This window comes from Podarcis tiliguerta (genome assembly GCF_965153285.1).
Source record: "Podarcis tiliguerta genome assembly, chromosome: 11".
NCBI classification, from domain to species: domain Eukaryota; kingdom Metazoa; phylum Chordata; class Lepidosauria; order Squamata; family Lacertidae; genus Podarcis; species Podarcis tiliguerta.
This window is the reverse complement of record NC_139544.1, coordinates 34,878,020-34,902,506: the sequence shown is the minus strand read 5'-3', so window position 1 is coordinate 34,902,506 and position 24,487 is coordinate 34,878,020. Positions and strand designations below refer to the sequence as shown.

Genomic DNA, 24,487 nt, shown 5'->3' with positions numbered 1-24,487 from the left:
ACATCTGCCAGAAATTGCATCAGAATGAATGGATGTACTTACAAGCAGTGTTTAATTAAAATAAGAAAATTATGACATTAATCCAGTAATTACAACTTTCATCTAAAAATCACATGATCATCTAATTTTGCAATTTTTCATGCAACGTAACTCATCAAATGTGTTGGGCTGTTGGAATCCTTTAGATTTTTCAGTTGCATAATTATGTTACTTAATCTTAATTACAGGTTATTAAGTACAAAATGTACATTGTTCCAATCTGTCCTGGTTCCTTCAGTCTCCTCACCTGGTTGCTACTTATTCCTTCAAACCTTGCTAAGCTTCACTTAGACTTACAGTCTAAAGATGATGCTTTCTCATTTTTCTGTCTTGGTTTCCTTAACTGACAACTCTAATAAGTATTCTTCAAGTCATCAATATAATCTGATCTTCATAGAATCAAGGGAACCATGGCTTTAACAAATTGCCTGGTTGTAGCCCTTATCCACCCAAGAATTCCATGTTGGCCAGTGAGCAAGCTGGTGGAGGATGGATGGAACTCATGAGAGAGCCCTTCTCTGTCAGTCCACTTTGTTTCTGTTCTAGCCATGAGAGAAGAAAAGCCCCTTCCTATGCAAATTCATCTGAAAATGCACAGTGCTAACCTCTTAGCAGACTGATGACCTTTGTGGGTTTATTTCCAAGGCTGAATTAACAACCATGCAGAGACATAACAAAGAAAGATCTGCCGTTGAAACCAAGAACTGTTTAGTTGAGATTCTTGCATTGCAGGGGGTTGTACTAGATGACCCTTCCAGCTCTACAATTCTATGATTATATATTATCTTCTTCCCGCTGAATGTTCTGGCTGCTGCTGTCACGGTCCCTTCCTCCTCCCATTAATAGATGCTGTCTATGGCTTGTTGCCTGACGCAAGAGGAGGTTGCATTGCTTCCATCTCTGGTACTCCACTGTGGTGTGGTTCCTTTCCCTGCTCAATCACCTGCCCGCTCACTACCACCGCCACATCTTCCTGAAAAAGAAAGTGCTTGCAGCTGTGTTATGTACTGAGTTGAATAGGATCCAAACTGCAGCAGTCTGATTGGTCCTAGAACAATAGGATCCAAAAGGCAGCAGTCTGATTGGTCCTAGAACAATAGGATTCAGAATGCAGCAGTCTGATTGGTCCTAGAACAATGCAGCAGTATGATTGGTTGGCAGGAACCACCCAATCATACTCCAGATAGAAGTGAATCCACAACCTGATTGGCTTACAGTAGAATTCCGGAATTAGCCAATCATGTGCAGCCCATTGTGTAAATAATGTATATAAGGCAGATACTTTGAGGGGACTTTCATTCATTCCTCCTCACCACTATGAGCTGAATAAAGAGCATGAAATCACTTTGCGACTCTGAGTATATTTCAAGCTGGATGCCTGTGATGGAAGCAAAGAGTATAATGCTCCCACCTCAGTCAACTGGCTGTGGGCTGCTTCATTCCCCAACAGGTGGAGGAAGCAGTAGTTAAAGCATAAGCCAGCAAGGAGTAGCAGGATATTCTAGCATTTGCTTTGCTGGAATACTGTGGGCACACATACACACACAGAGAGAGCTCAAAATGCATCCACAGTGCTTTGTGTTTCTTTTTATATTTTGCCCTTACATGCTTGTTACAGAAGTGATAGAGAACAGTTCACTTCATATTTATAAAATGATTTTAATGCACATGAATAAGTAGCTCACTCCTTTGCAGGAGTAAGTAAAACCAGAATGCCTTATTTTTCTTTATCAGGTCTGAATCTTGCAAATTAATTTCTAGATTTCACCATAACAGGCTATTTAGAAATAGAGATGCTACATTTTCAGAGGTCATGTGTTTAGGTCATGGAGCAGGAATTCTAATAGCTATCTCAGTGCTAGATGGCTTTTTGATTGCAACTTTGCCTTCAGTTTTGCCTTGAGCATGTGCCCTTTGTGGGTTGGTATTTTTTAACTGTTTCTGTATTCCTCCTCTGTATTCCTAATTACACACATTTTATTCAGAAGGAAATTCACCATGCTAACCTGTTTCTCAGATACTCAGAAAAATATACGGACAAACTCAGTGCTTTTTGTATTGTGGTGTGCACTGATATGCAGTACCAGCACCTCCATCCCCCTCAGAGCCTTGCACCTTTCCCCCAAAGCCCAGGAAGCTTCTGCCTGGCTTAGGGAAGGAGGCATTATGTTCTGGCAGGGTCTGAGAGCCCTCCCACCTCCTTCCTAAAGCTTGCCCAGTTTTGGGAAGGAGGCAGGAGGGCTGCAGGATCCCTCACACCCCCCTTCTCAAAGCCTGGGAAGCTTCTGCCCAGCTTAGGAAGGGAGGTGCAATGCTCTGGCAGGGTCTGAGAGCCCTCCCTTGTAGGCTGAGTACTAGCACCTTTTTTCTAGAAAAAAAGCACTGGACAATCTACATCTTTCATTGAACAGCCCAAGCTTCAGGACTGTAGTCAGAGAGATGGCAAAGGAGGGCTCTTGGACCCTGCCAGAGCAATGTTTTGTTATCAGCAATAAAAAGATAATGATAGATTTGAGGCTTTAGTTTTTTTATTTGAGTAAGAAAAAAACATCATTTTTCTAAAGCCATACAGGTAATTTGCATGTGTCATTATATCAGCCACCTGTCACGCACCACCAAGTGCAGAGTTGGATGGAAAAAAGGTAGAACTGATTATTTTTTTTACAGCCCAATACTGTGCATGTTTGCTTGGTAGTAAGGCCTACTATACTCATTACAACTGTAGCCTTAGTCTCCCTGATTTCAACTTTTAAAGTTTAAAACTTTTAAAGTTTTAAAGTTTTAGATAACATACGTATGTTTTGTTTTAGAAATAGTGCCTTTTAAGCACTTTAGAAATCCTGATGATTTCATGCATTTGTGTGCAACAAATTGTTTCCATACATTCATCATTATATCACCTACAAATAAGTGTGAAGGATCTGAGTAAAACAGAGATTACAATCAAGCCTAAATCACCCAAACATGCAAAGTTAATTAATGTTATCTGTTCTTTTCCTTTCTAGGGCTATGATAAACTGTCCCATCAGTGTTACAGGTATTTGCCAACTTGATCATTCACCAGCTGCTACTGCACATGGATGATACAAGCTTTTTATCTGCATGTTTATGTAATGGAGAGTAACTTGTTTAAGTATAGTTATTACATAGAAAATAGTTATTGCAGAAAATATCAAACAGATGTATCTATATACAGCACAGTAAGGAACTAAATGGCTTTTGGAGTTTCAGTCTCAGAAAGGAGTTTGTAATTGGCCTCCCACTGTTACTTTCTGTGCAGTGGTTTTACCTAATGCCTTTTAGTGTGGTCACCTAGAACTTCACAAGGCAGTGCAGTCCATTAAGAGGAAGGTTACCTAAATCCATTGTGAAATGATTTCTTCCTCCCTCCCACCCTGCCCTCATATTGCATCCCATAATTCTAGATTTGAACTAAATTGCCAGAGCAGAAGACTCATATATAGATCACCTGGAGGTACCTGTTCCCATAAGCCCTATTCAGGTTAAATAGGGCTTAAACGAGGGAGGGGTTACATACACAACCCACCCCCAATATATACATCCATTTCAGGCCCAAAATTTAGCACCATTTGAAGGAGGATTCTAAGTGCATTTGGGTGAATGTGCTTACAAACTTCCCTGCGATCAGGACCCTTGATAATGCAGAGCTCCTAATCAAGAGAAGAATTGTAAGCACACTCACTCGTAACATTCCCCCTTCAGACTTTCATGCCGAACATGGGAAGTTGTGAACTGGAACAGGTGCATATGTGGACATTGGGAGAGCGCCATGCGCCAAAAACCTAAATAGTGCTGTAGCTGCCTTAGGACATAGAGAACATACTTTCAAGTTCATAAGTACTTTCATTCAAGGTTAGGTGTTAAGCAAAATAACATACAAAAGAATGTTGGTGAATAAAATGGGAAAGTCTGCAATTTGTAAGTTTTATAATGGATTGCACAAAGTACTTGGAGATTTAATGAGATTCAACCATCTTTGGCTGCAGGAAGATCTTATTTCATATAGCTATATAAAAATGTACACACTGCCTTTTTAGTACACATATTTTGCACAAGACTGATTACTTCTATTAAAATCACAATGTAGAAAATAGCAACAATAGTAGAAACATAATAAACACAATATATCAACCACACATTAAAGGTATGCCAGTGACATCAGCGAACTTGTGAAAGGTTCCTGTTGTTATCCCTTTCAAAATAGAAAAGCCATCCATCAGGTCCAAATTAGATGTTACGTAGAAATTCTATGATTGACACTCTCCACGCCTTTTTCTTTCTTAAGAAATGAAAGTCCCAGTTTGCTTGGGGATCAGTCCTTGTGGGGAAGTCTAACCCTTTGCCCCTGTTGTCAGTGGTCAGATCCAAATCACCCTCCCCCCAGAAGGTGCTATTAGTCATGGAGGGGGAAATGTAGAGGCACACAAATTGTGCCTGTAAAGGGCAAGCGAGACACATTTTTTGGTTATGTAAATAGTAGCGACAGGCAAGCTTGAGCAGTCTTGGGGCCATAGAGAGTCCGTAGTCCTGATGACAGTTACCTCTCTGAAGCTGCTATTTGTATTTCAAGGGATGCTCCCAGTGGTGCAAGGGGAAGCTTCTGGATACAAGTTCTGCTTGTTAAGTTACAGATTAATTTTAGATGACACACTAGGTATAAAGTCAATAGAAGCTTTATTGTGTAGGGAGGCTATGCTTTCCTCATAGGTGGTCAGAAGCTCTTTTTCCTTCAGTTCCAGTAAATTTGGTATTTACTGTTTCCCCTCAAAGACCATACTATGTTTTAAAGGATATTCAAAGTGATATGCATTGAAAATAAAGTTTAAAATTCACTTATTTGCTGTTTTAGGTTTAGATTCTGAAGTGGCTGGATTTCTGGAAACAGACAGAAATGTAGGTCTGTTAGTGTTCCCCTCCCCCCCAATTGTAACTATATAATCTCTGTTTTTCAATTAATTTATGCCTCATGGAATTCCCCCTTCCCCTGTGAAAGCCTATGAACATGTTTTCTCCAGATATTTATTACATAAACAAACAAACAAACAAACAAATAAATAACTGTAATCTTAACAAAGATGTCATTTCAAACATTCACTTTGAGCTTGAGCTTGAGCTTGCTGTTTTTATGCAAATTAACCAGCATGCCCATAGGATGTGTATAATGATACCGTGCAGAAGTTATTGTGATACAAATTATTACACCATACAAGATTGTGAAAGAATGCAAAAGGTCAGACTTGCCAACATAGTATGTTGAGTATTGAAAATGCACTTTTGTAATTTTCCTGCAGTAGCTCCATTGGTCCTATTATGAGCACTGAACTAGATGTGATATTAATTGTATGAATGAAATTAACACACACAATTTTTCTTATGTAACTAGCAGCCTTGCAACCTTGGGGAAGAGAAGTTTAACTTTTTCTTCTCCCTGCCGTGGTCCTGACCAAAATAGCTTCTTTGAAGCTGCCATTTGCATTTCAAGAGTAACTATTTTTGTTGGGACCATGGAAGAGAGAGAAATTTGTTTAAACTTTGTGTGCTTGTGACACCCCATCATTTACTCATACACAGAAGACACCAATCAGTGCATGGCAATAGCCAAACAATTTTGTGATTTCACTCTATCCAGGATACACACAAAAGATAACAGAGTAGCCACAAAGACAACATGCCACCCTCCCAGTGAAGACCTCCATAGCATAGTGAACAGGAAGGTGGCATCCCTAGTAACCATGTACTCCAAGTTTCTCCACAGAAAGGGTTTTGATTCCCTTGACATCCGTGTCATTTTGATCATTCCCTGTCATCCTATCCAACCACAGTTCTCATGTCCACTTATTTGATTTCCTGTGTCTTGCTAGCATTATCCCAGCAGATTCCACTCCATTCAGCCCCCTCTCTGCTGCTTGACTTGTCATAATATCAGCAGCACACTGGAGAAAGCAAGAAGATGATTGGAGCCCGCCATATTGCCTGTGCTGATGCTCTTGTAGTAGACCTCCAATTGTACTAAAGAAAACAGTTTTTCTTCAGCTTTCTTACAGTGGGTTATATATGTTTTCTGGGTGGGCTCCCAGGCTAATAACAGGACCAGGCTTAAAATTTATTATTTGATATTGTGTTATGGTACTTTATGCTGTGGAGCACTTTGATATTTTATGTAATTGGGCATATAGAAATATTTTTATCAATCAATTTATTTTTTGCATTTATACTTTCCCATTAACTCACTCCTCTGGGGAGTTTTCAACGTTATGAAAAATAGAAAATACAAGACAGAGAAAATTAAAATAAAACCAATTTCTAAGCAATACAAATCAGCCCACAAAGCCATCTAAAGGCCAGAGAAAATACATAGCTTCAGCAGTACAACTGCATCAGATGCCTTCATGTCATAAGAAAAAATATAACAATGAATGAATGATACTGAGAAAAACATTTAAATGTAAAAGACTAATAACGAGTAAAAGTTGGCTGTAAGCTCCCTGGAAGCAGACTGAGGGATCATAAGAAACCATTAAAGTTTTTAGCAAAGTGTAGCAAGGTAAACCCTTTTTCTTTAAGTATCTTAAAACTATTATGTAAATATGCAGTCTAGAAAATTGTGCACTTTTGTCTCAGATTAAAAGAAATATAATAGAACTGGGGAAGGTACAAAAACAGCTATTTTAAAAAGCTATTTTAAAAAGAGCTATGCAGAGGAAGCAGCATTTTCTTTGAAGAAAGCTTTGCAAATGTGTGCTTTTGAGTGTTAAATTAGCATATGTTTTTATCATTAGCTTCCAGAGACTTTAAATGTTGAAGTGTCTCCAGAAATAAGCCTTCTTTCTGGTATGGACGCAATAGAGGATTCAATTCCACAAGATACAGAGATGTCAGAGGTTTTTCAAATTGTCAGTAAGGAAGATATGACAGAAAACCATCCATTTGAAACAGTGCAATCAAGTATAAGTGTAGATGAAACAATGGCTGTGGAATTTGAAGATTTGATGGAACCACTTGATGATTCTGAGACCCTCAAAATGCTTGACATATTGGAAAATCAGGATGGTGCTATTTCTATGGCTAATGCTGTAAATAAGGAGAGCAATGCCCTGCCTGTAGAGCTTCTCACAGCACTGAACTCCTTGTCTGAATCTGCAGCAGCATCTGTCTGTCAGCCAGAAGGCAAGGGAAGTTGGTTCATCATCGCAGACAAACAACCGACACCAGACCAAACAGATGGTGATTGCACACAAATCACAGATATAAATGTAAAATCTCAGCTTCATATAAAACACCTTGAAGAATCAGAAGCTTTAATGGTGACCACATTGCCATATCCTTCAGAGGAACAAGTATGTATACTTTAAAGTTGAAATGTTGGTTTACAATTTATATTCACATTAATGTTTATTGAAATGTTAACTTGCTGTTTATATTCACAAAACCATCTTATACCCCAAATAAGTCTGTTGTTTGTGTATAATAGTCCTAGGTGAGTGGTATATGTTTTTATTACCTTGCCTCTCATTAAAGTTGCATACTGCCATTGTTAGGATAAGCAACTTTGCTTCTTCCCTGCTGTCTTGTACAACAGTGATACCTGCATTGTAAAGCCCTCTTATTATAAGTTTACAGTTTGCTCAACCAGCCTTCTCTTTCTGTTTCTCCCTCTGCAATCCACCGTACCCCTGACAACCCTCTCCATGGTGTGGGTGTGTGCATGCTCCTGAACAGTGTACAGCAGTGGGGTATGGGGCTGCAGTGGGAAGGAAGAATAATCCCAAATCAGATGGATGTTATTTAAGTGAGAGCTTTGCTGACACAGAGTCCTCTGGTTTTCAGGTGATTCCCTCTCTCACTGCAGCTTCATATGACATGGTCCACACTTGTACAGGAGCTGCAGGAAGGAAGCAGAAGAGCAGCTGCCTTCCACTATTATTTTTAATTATTATTTATTAAATTTATATATTGCCATTCATCTGAAGATCTTTTCTTAGCATCCGCCTCTCTATTGAGAGACAACAGAGTGCGCCTCTGGGGGTGAGGTTATACTGCTGGAGAATCACAGCACCTGCTGTGGCTGCAGAGACTGGTAACCAGAACATTTAGCACCAGCTTGGCTGCTGGAGTTGCTGGAAGGAGGCGTACAAGACACCGTTCAACCATTTTACTTCATTCCAGATTTGTCTAGGGTTTACTCCTTAGCCTTTTATTTCCCTAAGATGCCCCACAAGGCAGCGGGTATCTGAGGATGGCTTATACCATTGGTCCATATAGCTCAGTATTGTCTACACTGATCGGCAGCATTGCTCCAGTGTTTCAGACTGAGGGTCTTCCAGCTCTACTTGGAAATGCTAGATATTGAACCTGGGACTTTTTGCATTTAAAACGAAGACATTGTAGTCCCTCTTACCAAATGAAGTGCCCTTCAGACCCATTTCCTCCTCAGAAGCTACTACAAGGAAGTCCCAACTCAAGTGCAACTGAAGGTTCTTTGGTGACCAGCACATTTAGTCTGTCTTGATAATTTGCCTTTGCATGTTTGTTTCTGGTATGTATGTGTGTATGAAGAAATGTAGGTTGTGCATCATCACTAAACAAATCCATAGATTGCTTACATTTCCTCTGTATATCAGTACCGACAACTTCCCGTTTACATGCATTCAAGGCATGTGTGACCATTCCTGTTGCACAAAAAGGCATAAAAAGAGTGTAACAATCTGATGAGCCTTTGCAAATGCAATCCCATAAGCCTTTGCGCAAACTGTGGCGAGTTGGAGTTTGAGCAAGGAGGTTTGGAGGGTGTTTGCTGGCCTTTTCAACGGTGTTCACACAATTTCACTTAAACGTGCGGTGCCCCAGAACACAACCCCCATGTAAATGGGGAGTTGTCTTTATATCAAAACACCAGTTTCCAACCCCTCTCTTTTGAAAGAGTGTAAAAATATTTTTAAGGGTCTACTGAAACAGTAATTGAGGGAATAGGAATAGAGAACACCATTGCTCATTGGTTTGAAAACATGCCCCCTTGTGTATATTGTCAGCATGGGTAGTAGCTTCTGCGTTAAATGATGTTATTATTTGAAGGTTTGTACAATTGCAAACTGCTATGTACACTGTGAAAAAAATAATCCTTGTGTGTTTCATAGGGTGTGTGTATACACAGCCCCAGAACAGGCAGAGGAAACTACTTTTTCACATCGCACATAGTTGAACTATGAAATTTGGTCCCACAAGAGGGATTAGACATTTTTTATGGAGGGTAAGACTATCAGTGACTACCACACATGATGGCTGTGTTTTGCCTCCACTGTCATAAGTAGCCCCCTGAAGAGCTGTTGCTGGGAATCACAAGTGGAGAGGGTGCTGTTGCATCCAGGTCCTGGTTGTGGGATTTCCATAGGCCCTCTGAGAGCAGGATGCTGGGCTAGAGGGGCCTTTGTTCAGATCCAGCAGAGCTCTTCTTACATGGTTACACTCAATGGAACAGCAATTACGCAGACTATAGGTATCAACAAGGAAAGAAGCATCAGAGATTTTCTCCCCTTGGTTGCTCCAGGGAATGAGGAAGATAAGTAGCAGCAGAGCACTCAGATTTCTGGAACTTACATCATTTACAAATGCGAAGCCTGATAACTGGTTTGTGATAATTTTCATTGCATAGTTCTGTTAAAGAGCTCTAAAACAAGCTTAACTTGTTGATTTATGTTGCTTGAATTCGACAAGGTTGGTGGCATGACATTCAGTGGGATATGATATCATCAAACACTGGTTAGGAGGAGGATCCAACGTTGCACTACATTTCCAGTTAGTAATAATTGATAATGAATTTTAACATCCAGAACTGCTAGGCTATGCCATAGGAGGAGTGCTTGCATCTAAGGCAGGCCCCTTAGATGTTGTTTGACTCTGATCATCGCTAACCACTGCCCATGCTAGCTGGGACTAATGGATGTTGGAATCCATCAACCTCTGGAGGGGTACAGGTTCCCCATTTCTGTTTCATTAGCATGCTCTTTTAAGTGACTGTAGCTCAACTGCATCTGTAGTTCTAAGGTGCCATAACACTGTTTGGTCATATTAGAAGATAACTCAGAAACAGTAAAATGCAGTGGCTCTAAGTGGAGTTAATAGTCAGAGCTATGTTGGACCTGTTTTTAAAGATTTTCACTGGCTACCAGCTTTGTTCCTGTCCACCCTTCGTCACCAGTATGGGTTACCTTTGCAGAGAGTGGGGCAAGGGGAGTACGACTTCTTCATCTCTCGTTGACAAATGATACCATCAACCATGAAATCGTCCTGGTCTAGCTCCAGGAAATGGGAATTGGGGGCACTGTATTACAGTCATTCCAAGCTTACCTTCAGGACTGAATCCAGAAAGTAGCATTGAGAGTGTGGCTTTTGACCCCCTGGCAGCTACATTATGGGGTAACCACATTAACTGCAATCAACATTAATGTCTAAGAGATTCTTCTACCTTCAGAAGATTCAACAGGAAAGCTGTTGTCAAATCTTGCAGATGTAGTCACAGTGCTAGAAACCCCTTATAGATAATAGTATCATTCTTACGCACGTTAAATAGTTATGTGAATAAAAAATAACTGAAAATTGCTACAGTTTTAAAAGTTATTGTTCATAACATCTGTTTTTTGCATTAAATAATCAACTGCACTGAAGCTATATGCATACAGAGAAGTAGAAGATTCTTTCTATAAAATATTTTACCTTCTAAAGTAATTGGGTATGTGAAGGAAATGCAATGTGATATTCTCCCCCCCCCCCCAAAAGCCCCATCCAGCTCAAGGAAGAAACACAGGATTGTGTAACTAGAAAAAGCACCATTCTTCACATACATTGTATAGCTCAGTTATCTCTTTTCTTGTGAAGGAAATGACATCTAACCTTTGTCAGAAAAATATAGGGGTTATGGTAAAAGGCTGTCTCATTAGAATTTGACTAAACCTATGTTGCTTGTCCTGGAAGTTCTCTAAATTTGACAGTGATTTCATTGTTCATACTTTTAAAACAGAAGTTTAAATACATGTAGCTGTACCCAGGGTTGCCATATTTCAGTGTAAAGCACCTGGGTTTTCCTGGACATTTTTCTGATTTACCAAAATTCCACCCTGACACTGTTTCCGACGGATGAATCCCAGATATGTCCTGGAAATCTCAGATATATGGCAGCCCTAAGATGTACCAATATGTTTTACTGTTCTACTAATAATTTTGACCTCTTTTATAATTGTTATTTCACAGATTGGCTTTAGTCAGAATATGCATAAATTAGTCCATTCAGACCACCAGAATATTTCCTCTCGTGACAGACCAGCTGAAAAAGGAGATTCCATTTTAAAGGATAGCAGTTCATGTGAACAAACTATGCAGGTTGCTTCATGTACATTAAAGAATTCAGCACAAAAAAGGAAGGAACTTACTCTAAATGATACTGATCCTACTCCCAGTTGTCAGTTTCTAGAAGGGATGCATCAGAATATACACAGTTTTGAGGCTCAAACAAGAGAGTAAGCTAATGGTTTTCAATATGATATAAATTTTTTACAGTGGTTAATGGGAGAGCTTATATTAAATATAACATTTTTACCACTTTGAGATATTTTATATAATGTGTTATGGAAATGGAAATAATAAATAAGTATATCCTGAGGAGGTTAAAAAAAAGAGTTTCCATGTGAAGTTTGAGTGAGACTAAATATACAGTTTTCCTTATCCTTTTCAAGAAAAATGTTTTAAAATATATATGGACATCATGCAGAGTATAGAGAAATGCATTTGGTAATTGAAAATGTTTTGTTTGTCAGCAGATCTGACACTAAAGATAAGGAAGATGACTGTTCACAGATGGGAACTGTATTATGCCACCTCTTGACTACAGATACAAATACTAAAGTTGAGCAAGTGAGGAAAAGTCAGAGGATTGCCAAGAAAAGAAGTAAGCGGTGTTTTTTTATCTTCTGTAGCCTGAAGGACATATGCTCCCCCCCTGCTAAATATGTCACTGTGGCAAAGTGTCCCAGTTCATGTTACCATTTCTGGGCATTAACAGAAGCTCTGCGTCCATTGCTATCAATTCTCTGTCTTGTACTGGGTTGGAAGAAACTATTGCAACCGAACGTGGAATTTAATTAGAGCAAGGGACACCTCTAAGCAAGGAGGCTTCACTGGCATTTCCCCTTACTGTACTCAAATCTAAAGGCCAAAGTACATGCAGTTTATGTTCTGGATCAAGCATATGTCTAGTTCGGCCCTCAGTGCTAAGCTCATGATCCTCAATATTACCTCAGGTTTGGGGCAGGGGATAAAATTTGATTCAGTTAAAGGTGAACCTACCTCATTTGCGCTTTTTAAAACAATATGCGATCAAAAAAGCCTTCTTTTGAAATTCACATTTCTCTTAATTTTGCAGTGTTGTTCTCCAATTTATGTGTACGATAATGCTCATACTAGGGTATAGTGTACATAAAAAGGCATATATTGGTGTTAGTAATGTACAAAAATGAAGTGCAAAACTGTGTGTATTGGGGAAAATTGTGCACAAACGTGCATATTAAGAAAAAATCACACTTAAATGCGAATGAATTTCAATGAGGACATTTGAAATTTTGTTTTGCAAACTGATGCGGAAATGTGGAGAAAAGAACTTAAGGCTACAAAAATGAGAAACTGAAAGAAACCAAAATGGATTGATTTGTCCATCCCTATGTCAGATTCAATTTCACCACATCATCCTTATTGAGTAGAAAGCTTTTAGGGCTTGGGCATGCAGTTTGCTTCTTGGCCATTAGAGCCAGTTCCTATTAGTTTTAGAATACATTTTTTAATTGGAGCTGCATCAGCATTTGAAATCCATAATCACTTGGTTGGGCATGCAGTATTCATAATGAGGGGGAAAAACATGTTTGCCTATATGAGTAGGTGCTGTGGGGAACCTTAGTTGGTTGGGAATTTTCCACTGTATCCATTTATATCACACACACACATTTTAAAATATTTAAAGTTGCATATTTACCATGTAGGATACACATACATACTAAAACAGCCTTATGTTTTGCAAATACTACTACTGTCTTGGTTTGTACAATAAATCTGCAAGCATCAGGAAGCTGTAATTACAAGTTAAAAGCACAATCCATTGATACATGACGACTTGTTATCCAGCAGAGGGCAGTGGTTATAGTACTTAGTAACTTTGGTTTGGCAATTGGAAGCTTTGCTTTAATTACCATACAGTGGTACCTTGGGTTACATACGCTTCAGGTTACATACGCTTCAGGTTACAGACTCCGCTAACCCAGAAATAGTGCTTCAGGTTAAGAACTTTGCTTCAGGATGAGAACAGAAATCATGCTTTGGCGGCACAGGGGCAGCAGGAGGCCCCATTAGCTAAAATGTTGTCTCAGGTTAAGAACAGTTTCAGGTTAAGAACGGACCTCCGTAACGAATTAAGTACTTAACCCGAGGTACCACTGTACATGTATTTATTTAGTACGTATATGCATGTGCCATCTTGTATTTTTTTTAATGTGTGGGGTAGCTTATAAATAAAATAAATGTATTTGCTAAAATAAAGAAGCTAAATTTGTTGCCTGCTGTTTATGATACCCTTTCAAATGTTTGAAACATTGAGTTTAATATGCATATTGTGTTAAATATGCAACTGAGTTATTTGATATTAAATACATGAATAACATTAAAAATTCATTAAAAACATGAATCAACATAGTTGATGAGTTAACTTTTGTATTTTGAATAAATTATTATTTATTTATTAAATTTCTGTACTGCTCTTCATCTGAAGATCACAGGGCAGTTTGCAATATAAAAACACAAAAATGCATATTGTAATAATAAACCATAACAATAACCCCAATAGGTAAATGTCTTCCTTCCTTCAACTTTTATTCAAGAAAATAAAATGGGTTTGTTTACTGTTCCTTTCCATTCAGAATGTTATTAACAATTCAGTTCTAGGCATGTCTACTCAAAATTGAGCCCCAATGAGAGGTAAGGTTTTGCACAGTATTTTTTTTTTAATTGGAAATTGTATTTTTATCATTTATGTGTAAGCCACCTTGAGTGAGTTTTACTCATAACCAGAAACACTTTAAATAATATTTATAAGAAAAATACTCCTTGGGTAAGTGAGTATAAGATAATCATTTTTATTCCTTTATTTATTACTCCTACTATACCACAAAGGTCTCAAGGGAATTTACATTTATGTAAATTGCAGCACGTCTCCATTGTCTGGTGTAGGCTATTTTTTGCAGCCATAACACTGTATGCAGTTTGTTCACAATCCCTCTTAATATATTTTGTCTATGGCATTAGGGACACGTGATTCAGCTCTGTTACAACTTCAGATATATTTCTGTAATTAATGATACATTAGACCAGAGCTTTCCAAACTTTTCATGTTGGTGACACTCTTTTTAGACATGCATCATTTTACGACACAGCACCGTATTTTTCACTCCACAAGACACACTTTTTTCCTCCTAAAAAGTAAGGGGAAATGCCTGTGCGTCTTATGGAGCGAATGCGTGGTCCCTGGAGCCGAATTGCCCAGGGGCAAAAAGCAGATCATGCTTTTTTTTTTTTTTTTTTAGAAAGAGGGAAGGGGGTTTGAAACAAAGCTGCTGAGCAGCTGATCAGCAAGCAATCAGGAGGGGAGATAAGGGACTCTAGAGATAAAGGAGGCTACCTGGGAGGGGGGAGGTAAAAGCACATGGAGCCTCAGGATTTTTGCATTGGGTCACCCCAAATTCTCCATCAGACCACATAGCATGTCCATGGCTATAGCCTGCACCAAAAAATCATGCATCCATTGTTTCGTAGGGCCACAATGGCACAAAAACGTGGTTAAAAAGCATGGATTGATATGGATTCTCAAGATTTTTGCATTGGGCTACCCGAAATGTACCATCAAATAACATATCATGTCTGTGGCCACAGCATGAACCACAAAAATCATACATCCACTGTTTTGTTCAGAATATTTTTTTTCTTGCTTTCCTCTAAAAACTAGATGCGTCTTATGGTCAGGTGCATCTTATGGAGCAAAAAATACAGTAATTCAGTTTTACTAGCAAACTAGAGGTTAAACAAACCCCTTTCCAGCCCTGGGAGGAGTGCAGTAAGAATTTGCATGGCACATCTACGCCCTGCAGCCAACACACTAACGTCACAACCTACAGTTTGGAAAGCTCTGCATTAAACCATGATTGACAGGAACAAACTAATACGATTAGATTAGACAACAATAAGCAACCTGTAATATTTTTTGCTTATTGCATCCTTTTGTTTTGTGTATATTTCACAGGGAGACAAGCCACTTGGAACAGTTCCTCTAACTCCTCGTATAACTACATTTCACTATCCAAAATCAATAGAAGAGACAGATTTGGTCAGACATTATTGCACAGAGCTGCTGTGGAAGATGACCTAAATGGTTTACGTGCAATGATAAAAGCTGGTGGAAATGTAAATACTCAGGATTGTGCAGGTGAGCAGAATCCCCAATGTTAATTTCATCCAATGATGAAATAATAATGTATAATAATTAACTTGAGCAAGGCACAACTTAATATTAAGCATGTTTACTTATCATGTGTTCTGTGATATGCTAGTTTTACATTATAAGTAAGTGCTTAGGGCTGGGCCTGTAATTTGTGTTAACTACCATTTTGTGAAATGATAGTTAACACAAATCATCTCCTGCTCATTCCAGGAGAAAAGGGGGAAACTGGTTAGGGCATGAAGGGGTTCAGATCAGAGAGCTGTGTTCCTAGACTCAACTAGGTCATGCCCCCGCCTCCGATGAGGGAGGAAATGAAGCTTCTTCTCTTTCCTTTCCTCACCCTCTTTGTGCCATGTACCAAACCAGGAAGGACATGTCTGAGCTTGCTGCAATCTCAGATCTCATACTTGAAACTATAGTCTGTATTGTGTATCCAAGTGTATTCTGCCTGTGTTCACCTAGCTGCTGCTTGGATCAGCACATGAATCATACCTTTGGATTTTGTAAGTAAAACCTTTTAAACTTACTTAACAGTGTGTGGTCTGTTCATTTTCTCATTACTTTCCTGATGGGCATGTGGAAATATGCCTTCAGCAGCTCCTGCCTATCCTTCAACTTCCGGAATTTGAAGGAGAAATGTGGGAGGGGGTGTCTGAATGCTAGGATGTTTACAAAGCACTGTTTGAAAGCACCATGGTTTGCTCTGAAGTCCTAATAATCAGGGCTTTAAAGGGAAGCATCACCTGATATCACTATGAGATCAGGTCATTGACAGTGGGCGGCCCCAACCACCTGTCAGCTTCAGTCTGTCCGCAGTTGGGGAGATAAAGATTTGGCCCTCTGGCCAGAAAACTTCCTTCACTTTATTTGCACAGACCTTTTGGTCTGTGCTTGAATGTCTCTCACAGAATTAACTGTCTGTTGGCACCTTTAGCCACCGTAGCAGTTCTAAGATATACAATAGGTTGCTAGTGTTCCATTCATCCCCTTTCCACTACCTAAATCCTCAAAAACCAGTCGTAGTCTCCAGGAGAGGAATGTTTTCTGGCCAGGGGGAAATGTAAGTCATTAGAAAATAATCCTATAAAATATATGGCCTAAATTCTAGGAAAGGAGCACAAAAATTAAGTATTTTTTTGATGCCACAGGTTGGACTCCACTGCATGACGCCAGTCTGGCTGGTTTTTGGTGGACAACAAATGAGCTTTTAAAAGCAGGAGCTGATGTTAACTGTAAAGGAAGTGAAAAAATAACACCATTACATGATGCAGTTAAAGGTGGTCACTATAAGGTAATGCTTCTGTATTTGAAAATACGTTGCAATTTGTCTTCTACAAAAAGCCACAAGGAAAGCCATTGTTTTTCCTTCTTAAAGGTACAGATGCTATTGTTCTGGGGTGCTGCTGCAGTGGAAGCTGCCTACCATGAAAAACCCTGTGACAAGGACCAGGAGGCAGAGATTAAAATAGGGAAAACAAAGATTTAGAGGCCTGGTCCATTTGTTTTTATATATGTATTGGTTTGTCTGCCAAAAAAAATTAGAGGGTAGCCCATCCCCAAATAATTTCTGGGTATGGAAAGTAGTTATAAAGAAGCTTTGTTATCTCCTGTTTTGAGCTCTTGTCTTGCACCATCTAGTGGAAAAAAGAAAGAAATAACTGTTTGTCTTGATTTTTCAAATGCTTGAGAAGGTCCAAGAGTTCTTGTATGCAATAAAACTTCTGCAAGCTTTGCCATCATTCCTGTCTGAAGGTCTGTTTAGCTGTGGAGAGTCCTTATCTGTCTAAAGCTGTTCCCAAGTACTGGGAGTCTTTAGTTCGCTTCATTATATTTAAGAAATGCCCTTTCCTTTCCTTTCCTTTCCTTTCCTATCCTATCCTGTCACAATTGGCATTCCTTCCTTCTTTGCATGTATTTTGCTAATTTTATTATAATTAGCTGTACTGTACTTAGAAGATTGGGGGGTTATTTATTTTAGACATTCAGTAAGACATCTGTGGAATGTAAACATAGATTAAATTGATCCTGTTTGTCTCTTCTAAAAGAGCTTACATATTCCATTAGTCTTCTGGGGTGGTATTCAACTGAGTTTCACCCAGAGTAAACCCACTGAAATTACTTGACCTAACTTAGTCATATTCATTATTTTCAGTGGGTGTCCTCTGAGTAAAACTTGGAATACCACCTTTGATTTGTAGATTTCTTAAACAATCTACCATATTTTACAAAAGTTGTGTGAGTTTATTTATGACAGTGTTGTAACCGCTCCTTTTTTTGTTTTTGCTGACAGTGGCAACCATGTTTAAATTTGATTTTAGGGATCCAACAAGTCAGAATGCTGCACAAGCTTAGTGGTGTCCAGAGCCATGGAATGTTGAGAATGTCAGTCTTCGGGGACACCCCCCTCCCAAGTACATAGTAATAAAGTGCTCAGGCCCTAAAACCAAGTCCTTTCACATTATAAGTGCAGTGCAGGAAGGTTTCATGAAGATGAAACAAAAGCCTGTTTGTTTTTTGCTGAAACTTCCTCCTCTCTTCATCAAGTTTAATAAGTACTCTTGTTCCAGGCTGTCTGAGCCCCAAACAGAACCATTTCCGTTAGGGGCTGAGGATGAGCTGCAACATTTTGTTGCAGGGTTCTACTTGCTCATATTATATCTGTAACTACATATAAAATTAGGGACGCGGGTGGCGCTGTGGGTAAAACCTCAGTGCCTAGGACTTGCTGATCGCAAGGTCGGTGGTTCGAATCCCTGCGGGTGAGCTCCCGTCGTTCAGTCCCAGCTCCTGCCCACCTAGCAGTTTGAAAGCACCCCTAAGTGCAAGTAGATAAATAGGTACCGCTTTATAGCGGGAAGGTAAACGGCGTTTCCGTGTGCTGCGCTGGTGCTGGCTCGCCAGAGCAGCTTCGTCACGCTGGCCACATGACCCGGAAGTGTCTTTGGACGGCGCCAGCTCACGGCCTCTTGAGCGAGATGAGCGCGCAACCCTAGAGTCGGACACGACTGGCCCGTACAGGCACGGGTACCTTTACCTTTTTACATATAAAATTGCAATGAGCAGCAGCGACTTTGACTTTTAGTTGCTGTGGAGCGACACCTGTGGCTGTTCTGTATGATGAGTGAGATACGGAAAGAGTGAAAGCGTTAGGAACAAATGTTGAAGCATCTTTACCTCTAGGTGGCAGAGTTACTACTTCGGTATGGAGCCGATCCACTGTTCAAAAATGAGAGAGGCAAGAGTGCTTTAGAAGAAGCAACTGACATGCCTATGAGGAAACTACTTGCAAGTTTTATAGCTAAATCTAGAAGAAGGTCAGCATCAGGTAAGAAAGAGCTATATTTAGATTGACACTCATTCACAAAGGAACTACAAGAAATGTTTTTACTCCAAATTTGAGATTTGTTCTGTATGCAGATAGGACTTTGTCAACATAGCTTCACCAGAGCACTGGAATATAACAAAATGACATATGTATACAGTATTTGTGTTTTGGATTAATTAAGCAGGATTACTGTCAAGTGATACAGTAAATTTTACAATATATAGGGCATGCATTCTTGCAAACTTCAATGGAAGCAATATGTTTTTCTTAGCATTTTTAATGTTACAAATCTAGTAATGTTTTCTTTGAATTTTGTTGCTCTATGGCAAGCATCAAGCTGCATCACACAGCTCCTCCAGATATGGGTAGCACTTCTAATTTTTGGTAAATAAAAATCTGATCTCAAATTCATATTCATGGAATAAAAAAAGCTAATGTAAAATTGTTGAACAAATCTTGAACTATGATGTTCTGAAATTGGTGTGTGTATTGAAGGTAGCTAGAATCATACATTGTAAGTGTGAAGCAGCTGTAACATTTTATTTTGATCTGTGCAATTTTGTAACGTGTGAAGATCTGACACATTTGATTCATTTGTTCTTTGAAAGCTCAGCAATGATTGGCAGAATGATAACACTAGAGCAAAACATGGCATCCACTTTCAACAAATAGCCCCCAAAACTCCCCTCCTTCTGAGTCTTGAATGTCCACGAATAGGATGGCTACCAACAGGCGCTTTCCAAGCTTGAGAGTCGCAAAGGTCATCTTGCATGGTGAGGGTCATTGTGCAACAGCAACGAAGTAGGACAGCCAGCAATTTAACAAAGCCATTTAACAAAGACTGAGGGCTTTAATTCAATAACATCCTGAGCTCCACCCTTTGTACAGATGTTGGTCATCTGAGCTAACACAGTTCAGGTCTACTCATGAGGAGCAGCCTGCCTCTCAGATGGGTACTGTGCCATATAGTCATTGCCCTGTCTTGGAACTTCATGAGGCAGCATGAGGATTTGGAGGTGGCTCATTCTTAATCTCCACTTTTGAGTTCTGAGTCTTGCTGTGGCAATGACCAGGGGTCCCCAGTGCCAAAGGGCCTGGGATCAGCATCACTGTCATCACATCCTGCCTATTCCTCTGTCACGTTCTTCAGAGAGGGCTCTGGGTCCTCTTTCACAGAAGCCTCCTGCTATGGGAGCAAATGTCCATGTCAGAAGAGTTCAGCCAGGGTAGGATAATTACAGTGGGACAGAGTTATATTTTTCAGCCAGACTAATTTGCTGGGTCTCTTCCCATTCTGCTCTTTCTTCCTGTGTTGCCTCCTTTGATCAGAAGTTGTGTAAGAACCAACCCAGATTGTGCATGTGCTACTTAATTCTTCCACAATGAAATTATTGTTGTTTAAGAAGAGGTTTGACAGAACCTTTGGGTGACAGCTGATACAATATTTAAGAACAGAGCTCAGAGACCAGCCTACTTTCATTTTTGCAATGAAAATGACTGGTGTACAGCACATATCAGTGACCTGCATGGTCATTCAGCTATCAGTTACTATCTCTATCCCAACTTCAGACAGGCTATCAGCTGTTTCACATTAAAAAAAAAAAAAATACCACACACTCATTAATTCATAATTTTATAATTGTATTTTTTAAGAGGAAAACTTGGAGAGGACTTTTTCTAACAGTTTTTGTGTGTCGTTAAAAATCAGGCTTAAAAAAGCAGATCCAAATATCTTCCTTGAATGTATTTTTAGCTGAAAGAGGTTTAGAAGACCCAGTGAGTGACCAAAGTAGAATTGAGAGCCAGCCTAAGGTAAAAGTTAATAATGAATTTTCAATACAAGTGAGTAGTGAAATATAATAGTCAAGTAATAGTCAAGGTATTTTATTGCAGAGGTTTTCTGAAGTGCTCTTCAAGGTCCTAACCATAATAATTAGTTTCGAACTAGTAATATCAAATGCATTGAACCAGAGACACTGCCAAATTGGAGGGTATTTTCTGTCACTCCACCCCACCCCCTGACCCGGCTGCTCTGCTCTCCTTGGAAGGAGAAGGGATGCCACTTACCTTAAATGTACGAGGCAGCCAAAGGTTGTTTAATTCTTTATTATTACTCTTTGAAAGGAAGGATTCTTACCACTTAAATCAGTGTGAGTGTCTCTACACCCATTGCCCCCACCTACACTAATTAGAAGAGCTTCAGTTCTGGAGGCAGCATGGCGCTGAAGCCGTTCCAGAAGTGTGGCTAGAAGGAAGCAGCCAACCACAGTTTCTGGAGCTGAAACCCTTCTAGGAAGGCCTTTTCAGAAAACTTGGGCAGAGGGAATGGGCATCAAGAGATCTGCACTGCTGTGAGCTATGCAAGCCTGTCTTTAAAAGGTTTTCAAAAAATTAAAAATATGGGGGGAACCCTTGGCTACCTTGTACAGTGGTACCTCAGGTTAAGAACTTACTTTGTTCTGGAGGTCCGTTCTTAACCTGAAACTGTTCTTAACCTGAAGCACCACTTTAGCTAATGGGGCCTCCCGCTGCTGCTGCGCCATCACCGTGCAATTTCTGTTCTCATCCTGAAGCAAAGTTCTTAACCCAAGGTAATATTTCTGGGTTAGCGGAGTCTGTAACCTGAAGTATCTGTACCTGAAGTGTATGTAATCTGAGGTACCACTGTATATTTAAAGTGAGCAACAGTCCTACTTTCCTTTCCTCTCCCAAGGAATAAGCCTCCTCAGCTTGCTTGTGGGTCCCCTTAGCTGCATGGGGTCCTCTAATTGCCACAGGGCTACAAAGTTGAACCCTTTTGTCTTGATCCAGCGGGACTACGGCATTTATTTAACATAACGTGGAACTGATTTTTGATTGTCCTGTGGTAATTCACAATCTTTTCTCTTCCCTATTGTTATCAAAACCCATTCATGTGAATAAATATTGGGTGAGGACTAGGAAATATATCCTGGCCATTATTTCTGTATCTCTTCTCTTATCACTGTTTTGCTTTTCCAGGCAAAAACATGCTCAGGTGAAAGAGTTCACCATACATCTAAGGAAAATACTAAGGTACTAAAGCAACAGAGGGTAAAGTCAGAACCAAGTAAGAGAAAAAGGACTTCACAAAGAAATTATGCTTCCAAAATGTGCAATAGTTGTTCACTAGTGAACGCTACAACATTTGAAGGTACATGTCTGGTTTCAAAGGCAAAGCAGTCAGTCAGGGGAAGACCACCATCTTTGGGAGCATCAGGCGACAAAAGAAGAACAAATGGCCAGAGGAAGGACATTCAGAATGGTCCTGCAACTGATCTTACATTGGTCTCAAAAAGAACAGATGGATCTTCAGAGTATCACCAGTATAATTCGAACAGAAGTTGTGAAGCTGGAGAAGACTGTAACATGGCAATGGGGTCAGAAATTCAGCGAGAGAGTGACTCTAATAATAGTATTGATGACTGTCCGTCAGAAAGAAAAGAGGCTCTTAAAAGCTCTGAACTGGCAGGAGCAACAAAAGATCAAGCAACTAATTCCCATGCTGTCACATCACTGAATCCTGTTGAAGAAGAATCTGCTTTAGCTTCTGAAACTGAGGTACTAAATGAACCTAATTTGGATTCTACACACTTCTTATGTAAAGACATCGGTTTGCCTTTGCAGGCGGACAGCCAGTATGCAATGAAACATAATAAAGGGTCTAATAGTCTTAAAGTTGTTACTTTAGAGGACAACCTTCATACTGCTGAAAGGAAGCTTGTCTGGACAGTAAGCGAAGGCATCATTAGTCTTGCTCCTGAGAAAAATAGATCACTAGACCAGTATATGCATTCTGAAAACTCTGTAGATCAGATTAATCTGGACAGCCATAGTTTGGGGCATGAACTGGGTGTGAAAGAGCCTTTATCTGTAGCTGAATCTGTCTGTTTAGAAGAAAACCCATCCGAGTCAAAAATCCCAACCATCTCAATGTTGCAAGAAATTGAACTTCTCAGTGATTCAGATTGTACAGTCCTTTCTGAAGAATGCAATTTAAATGTAGGCCAAAACCCAGGTGAAAACACCTCTAGAGCTGATGGAATCTGTAATGAACAAGCAGTTCATGTTTGTATGGAACTATCCTCAACAATTTCACAGAGTATTAATAGAGTTGGTGTTTCTGAAAGTCCCGGCACTTGCAGCTTCAGTGAGCAAAGATTTTTAACTCCTCCTGTGCATGAGGGCATTATGATGGGAAGAGCAGAAGGAAATGTTGGGAAATGTTGCTTTGAGAGAACAGGAAATGGTAGTAGGACTGAGAACAACACAGTCCTCCCTTTACAGATGCTGGACAAAGACCCATTCCAAGGTAATCCATTCAGAGAAGATAGAGAGATTGCTGAAAATGCAATGATACAAAAGGAGAGGTGGAGAGAGAAAAATAGACAAACGCCCAACTTCCATTGTGATTCTTTTTAGTGCAGCATTAACTTTTTTATTTACTGTTGATTGAGGTAGTTTTATTATATTTTTATCATTTGTTGATAATCTGAACCCTTGAAATTATTAATTGAAGGGCCGTGTAAAAAGGATTCAAATTAATCTAATTATTTCATTTATTTATTTTAATAATTCATAAATTGCAGTAGTTTCTAAGCAGGAAATTAAACTATATCCCTGATTCAACAGTGAAAAAGAGTATTTAAAGAGTCTTTAAAATGCAGAAATTGCACTGTTGGCTGGTAAGAAGGGATTGTGAGGCAAAAGGTACCTCAGTTACCATCCCCAAAAAGCTGATAGGTGCACTTATGGCTTTCAAAGAAAGTGTAAAGTTCCCCTGTGAAACCTAAAGGCAATTAATCTTGCGAGCACAGTGAGGCTAATTCGTGTCCATTTCACAGATCGTCTTCATAAGATTCCTTGTAGTAAGATATGGTAGTAATTTTTTATGATTTTCTGCAATGAGTTAAATTAGTAACCTACTCTACATTAGGGTTACCACTGCATGTGAAAACAGTTGGCCCCAAATGGCTTAATACTGAGCACCTTAGTCAAAATTATGGCATTCTAAATTGGCAGGGGTGCGCTCCCGCTGTTCGGTCCCAGCGCCTGCCAACCTAGCAGTTCGAAAGCACTCTTGGGTGCAAGTAGATAAATAGGGACCCCTTACTAGCGGGAAGGTAAACTGCGTTTCTGTGTGCGGCTCTGGCTTGCCAGAGCAGTGATGTCACGCTGGCCACATGACCCGGAAGTGTCTTCGGACAGCGCTGGCCCCCGGCCTCTTTGAGTGAGATGGGTGCACAACCCTAGAGTCTGTCAAGACTGGCCCGTACGGGCAGGGGTACCTTTACCTTTTTAAATTAGCACAATGAACCGTTTGTCTGGTTCGCACCTCACATTAAATCGTTGTTAAAATCAACGGGTTTAACATGAACAAACAGCATGCAGGTGCTTCACTCCTGTGCCTCCATGCTTTCTGGAAACAAGCCATGGTCTGATTTGTCACGTCATTTGAACTCAGGCTTGTGGTTTGTTTCCCCAAAACAAAGCATGAACAGTAAGCCAAGAACTAGGTTTAGTTTCTTCTCATAGTTTGGAGAGAAACAAGCCATAAG

At 39.7% G+C, this 24,487-nt stretch overlaps 1 protein-coding gene across 14 annotated transcripts in view; it reads left to right on the top strand.

The window, feature by feature from the left end:
* The window catches only part of ANKRD31 (ankyrin repeat domain 31), a 47,498-nt gene that overhangs the window by 4,768 nt on the left and 18,243 nt on the right, over positions 1-24,487 (top strand). For 8 of the 14 annotated variants that reach the window (XR_014503022.1, XM_083403601.1, XM_083403612.1 and 5 more), the window contains exons 2-11: positions 3,045-3,076; positions 4,910-4,953; positions 6,840-7,397; positions 11,305-11,570; positions 11,868-11,998; positions 15,389-15,571; positions 16,735-16,877; positions 18,767-18,911; positions 20,665-20,723; positions 21,912-23,241. Coding sequence is in view for 13 of the 14 variants with exons in the window: in XM_083403601.1 (XP_083259727.1) it covers positions 3,045-3,076; positions 4,910-4,953; positions 6,840-7,397; positions 11,305-11,570; positions 11,868-11,998; positions 15,389-15,571; positions 16,735-16,877; positions 18,767-18,911; positions 20,665-20,723; positions 21,912-23,241 (2,891 nt within the window). In the remaining variant the exon portion in view is untranslated. Of the gene's footprint in view, positions 1-3,044; positions 3,077-4,909; positions 4,954-6,839; positions 7,398-9,661; positions 9,685-11,304; positions 11,571-11,867; positions 11,999-15,388; positions 15,572-16,734; positions 16,878-18,766; positions 18,912-20,664; positions 20,724-21,911; positions 23,242-24,487 lie in introns of those variants that run through there. The other 6 variants (XM_083403605.1, XM_083403609.1, XM_083403602.1 and 3 more) reach the window with 5 other exon arrangements.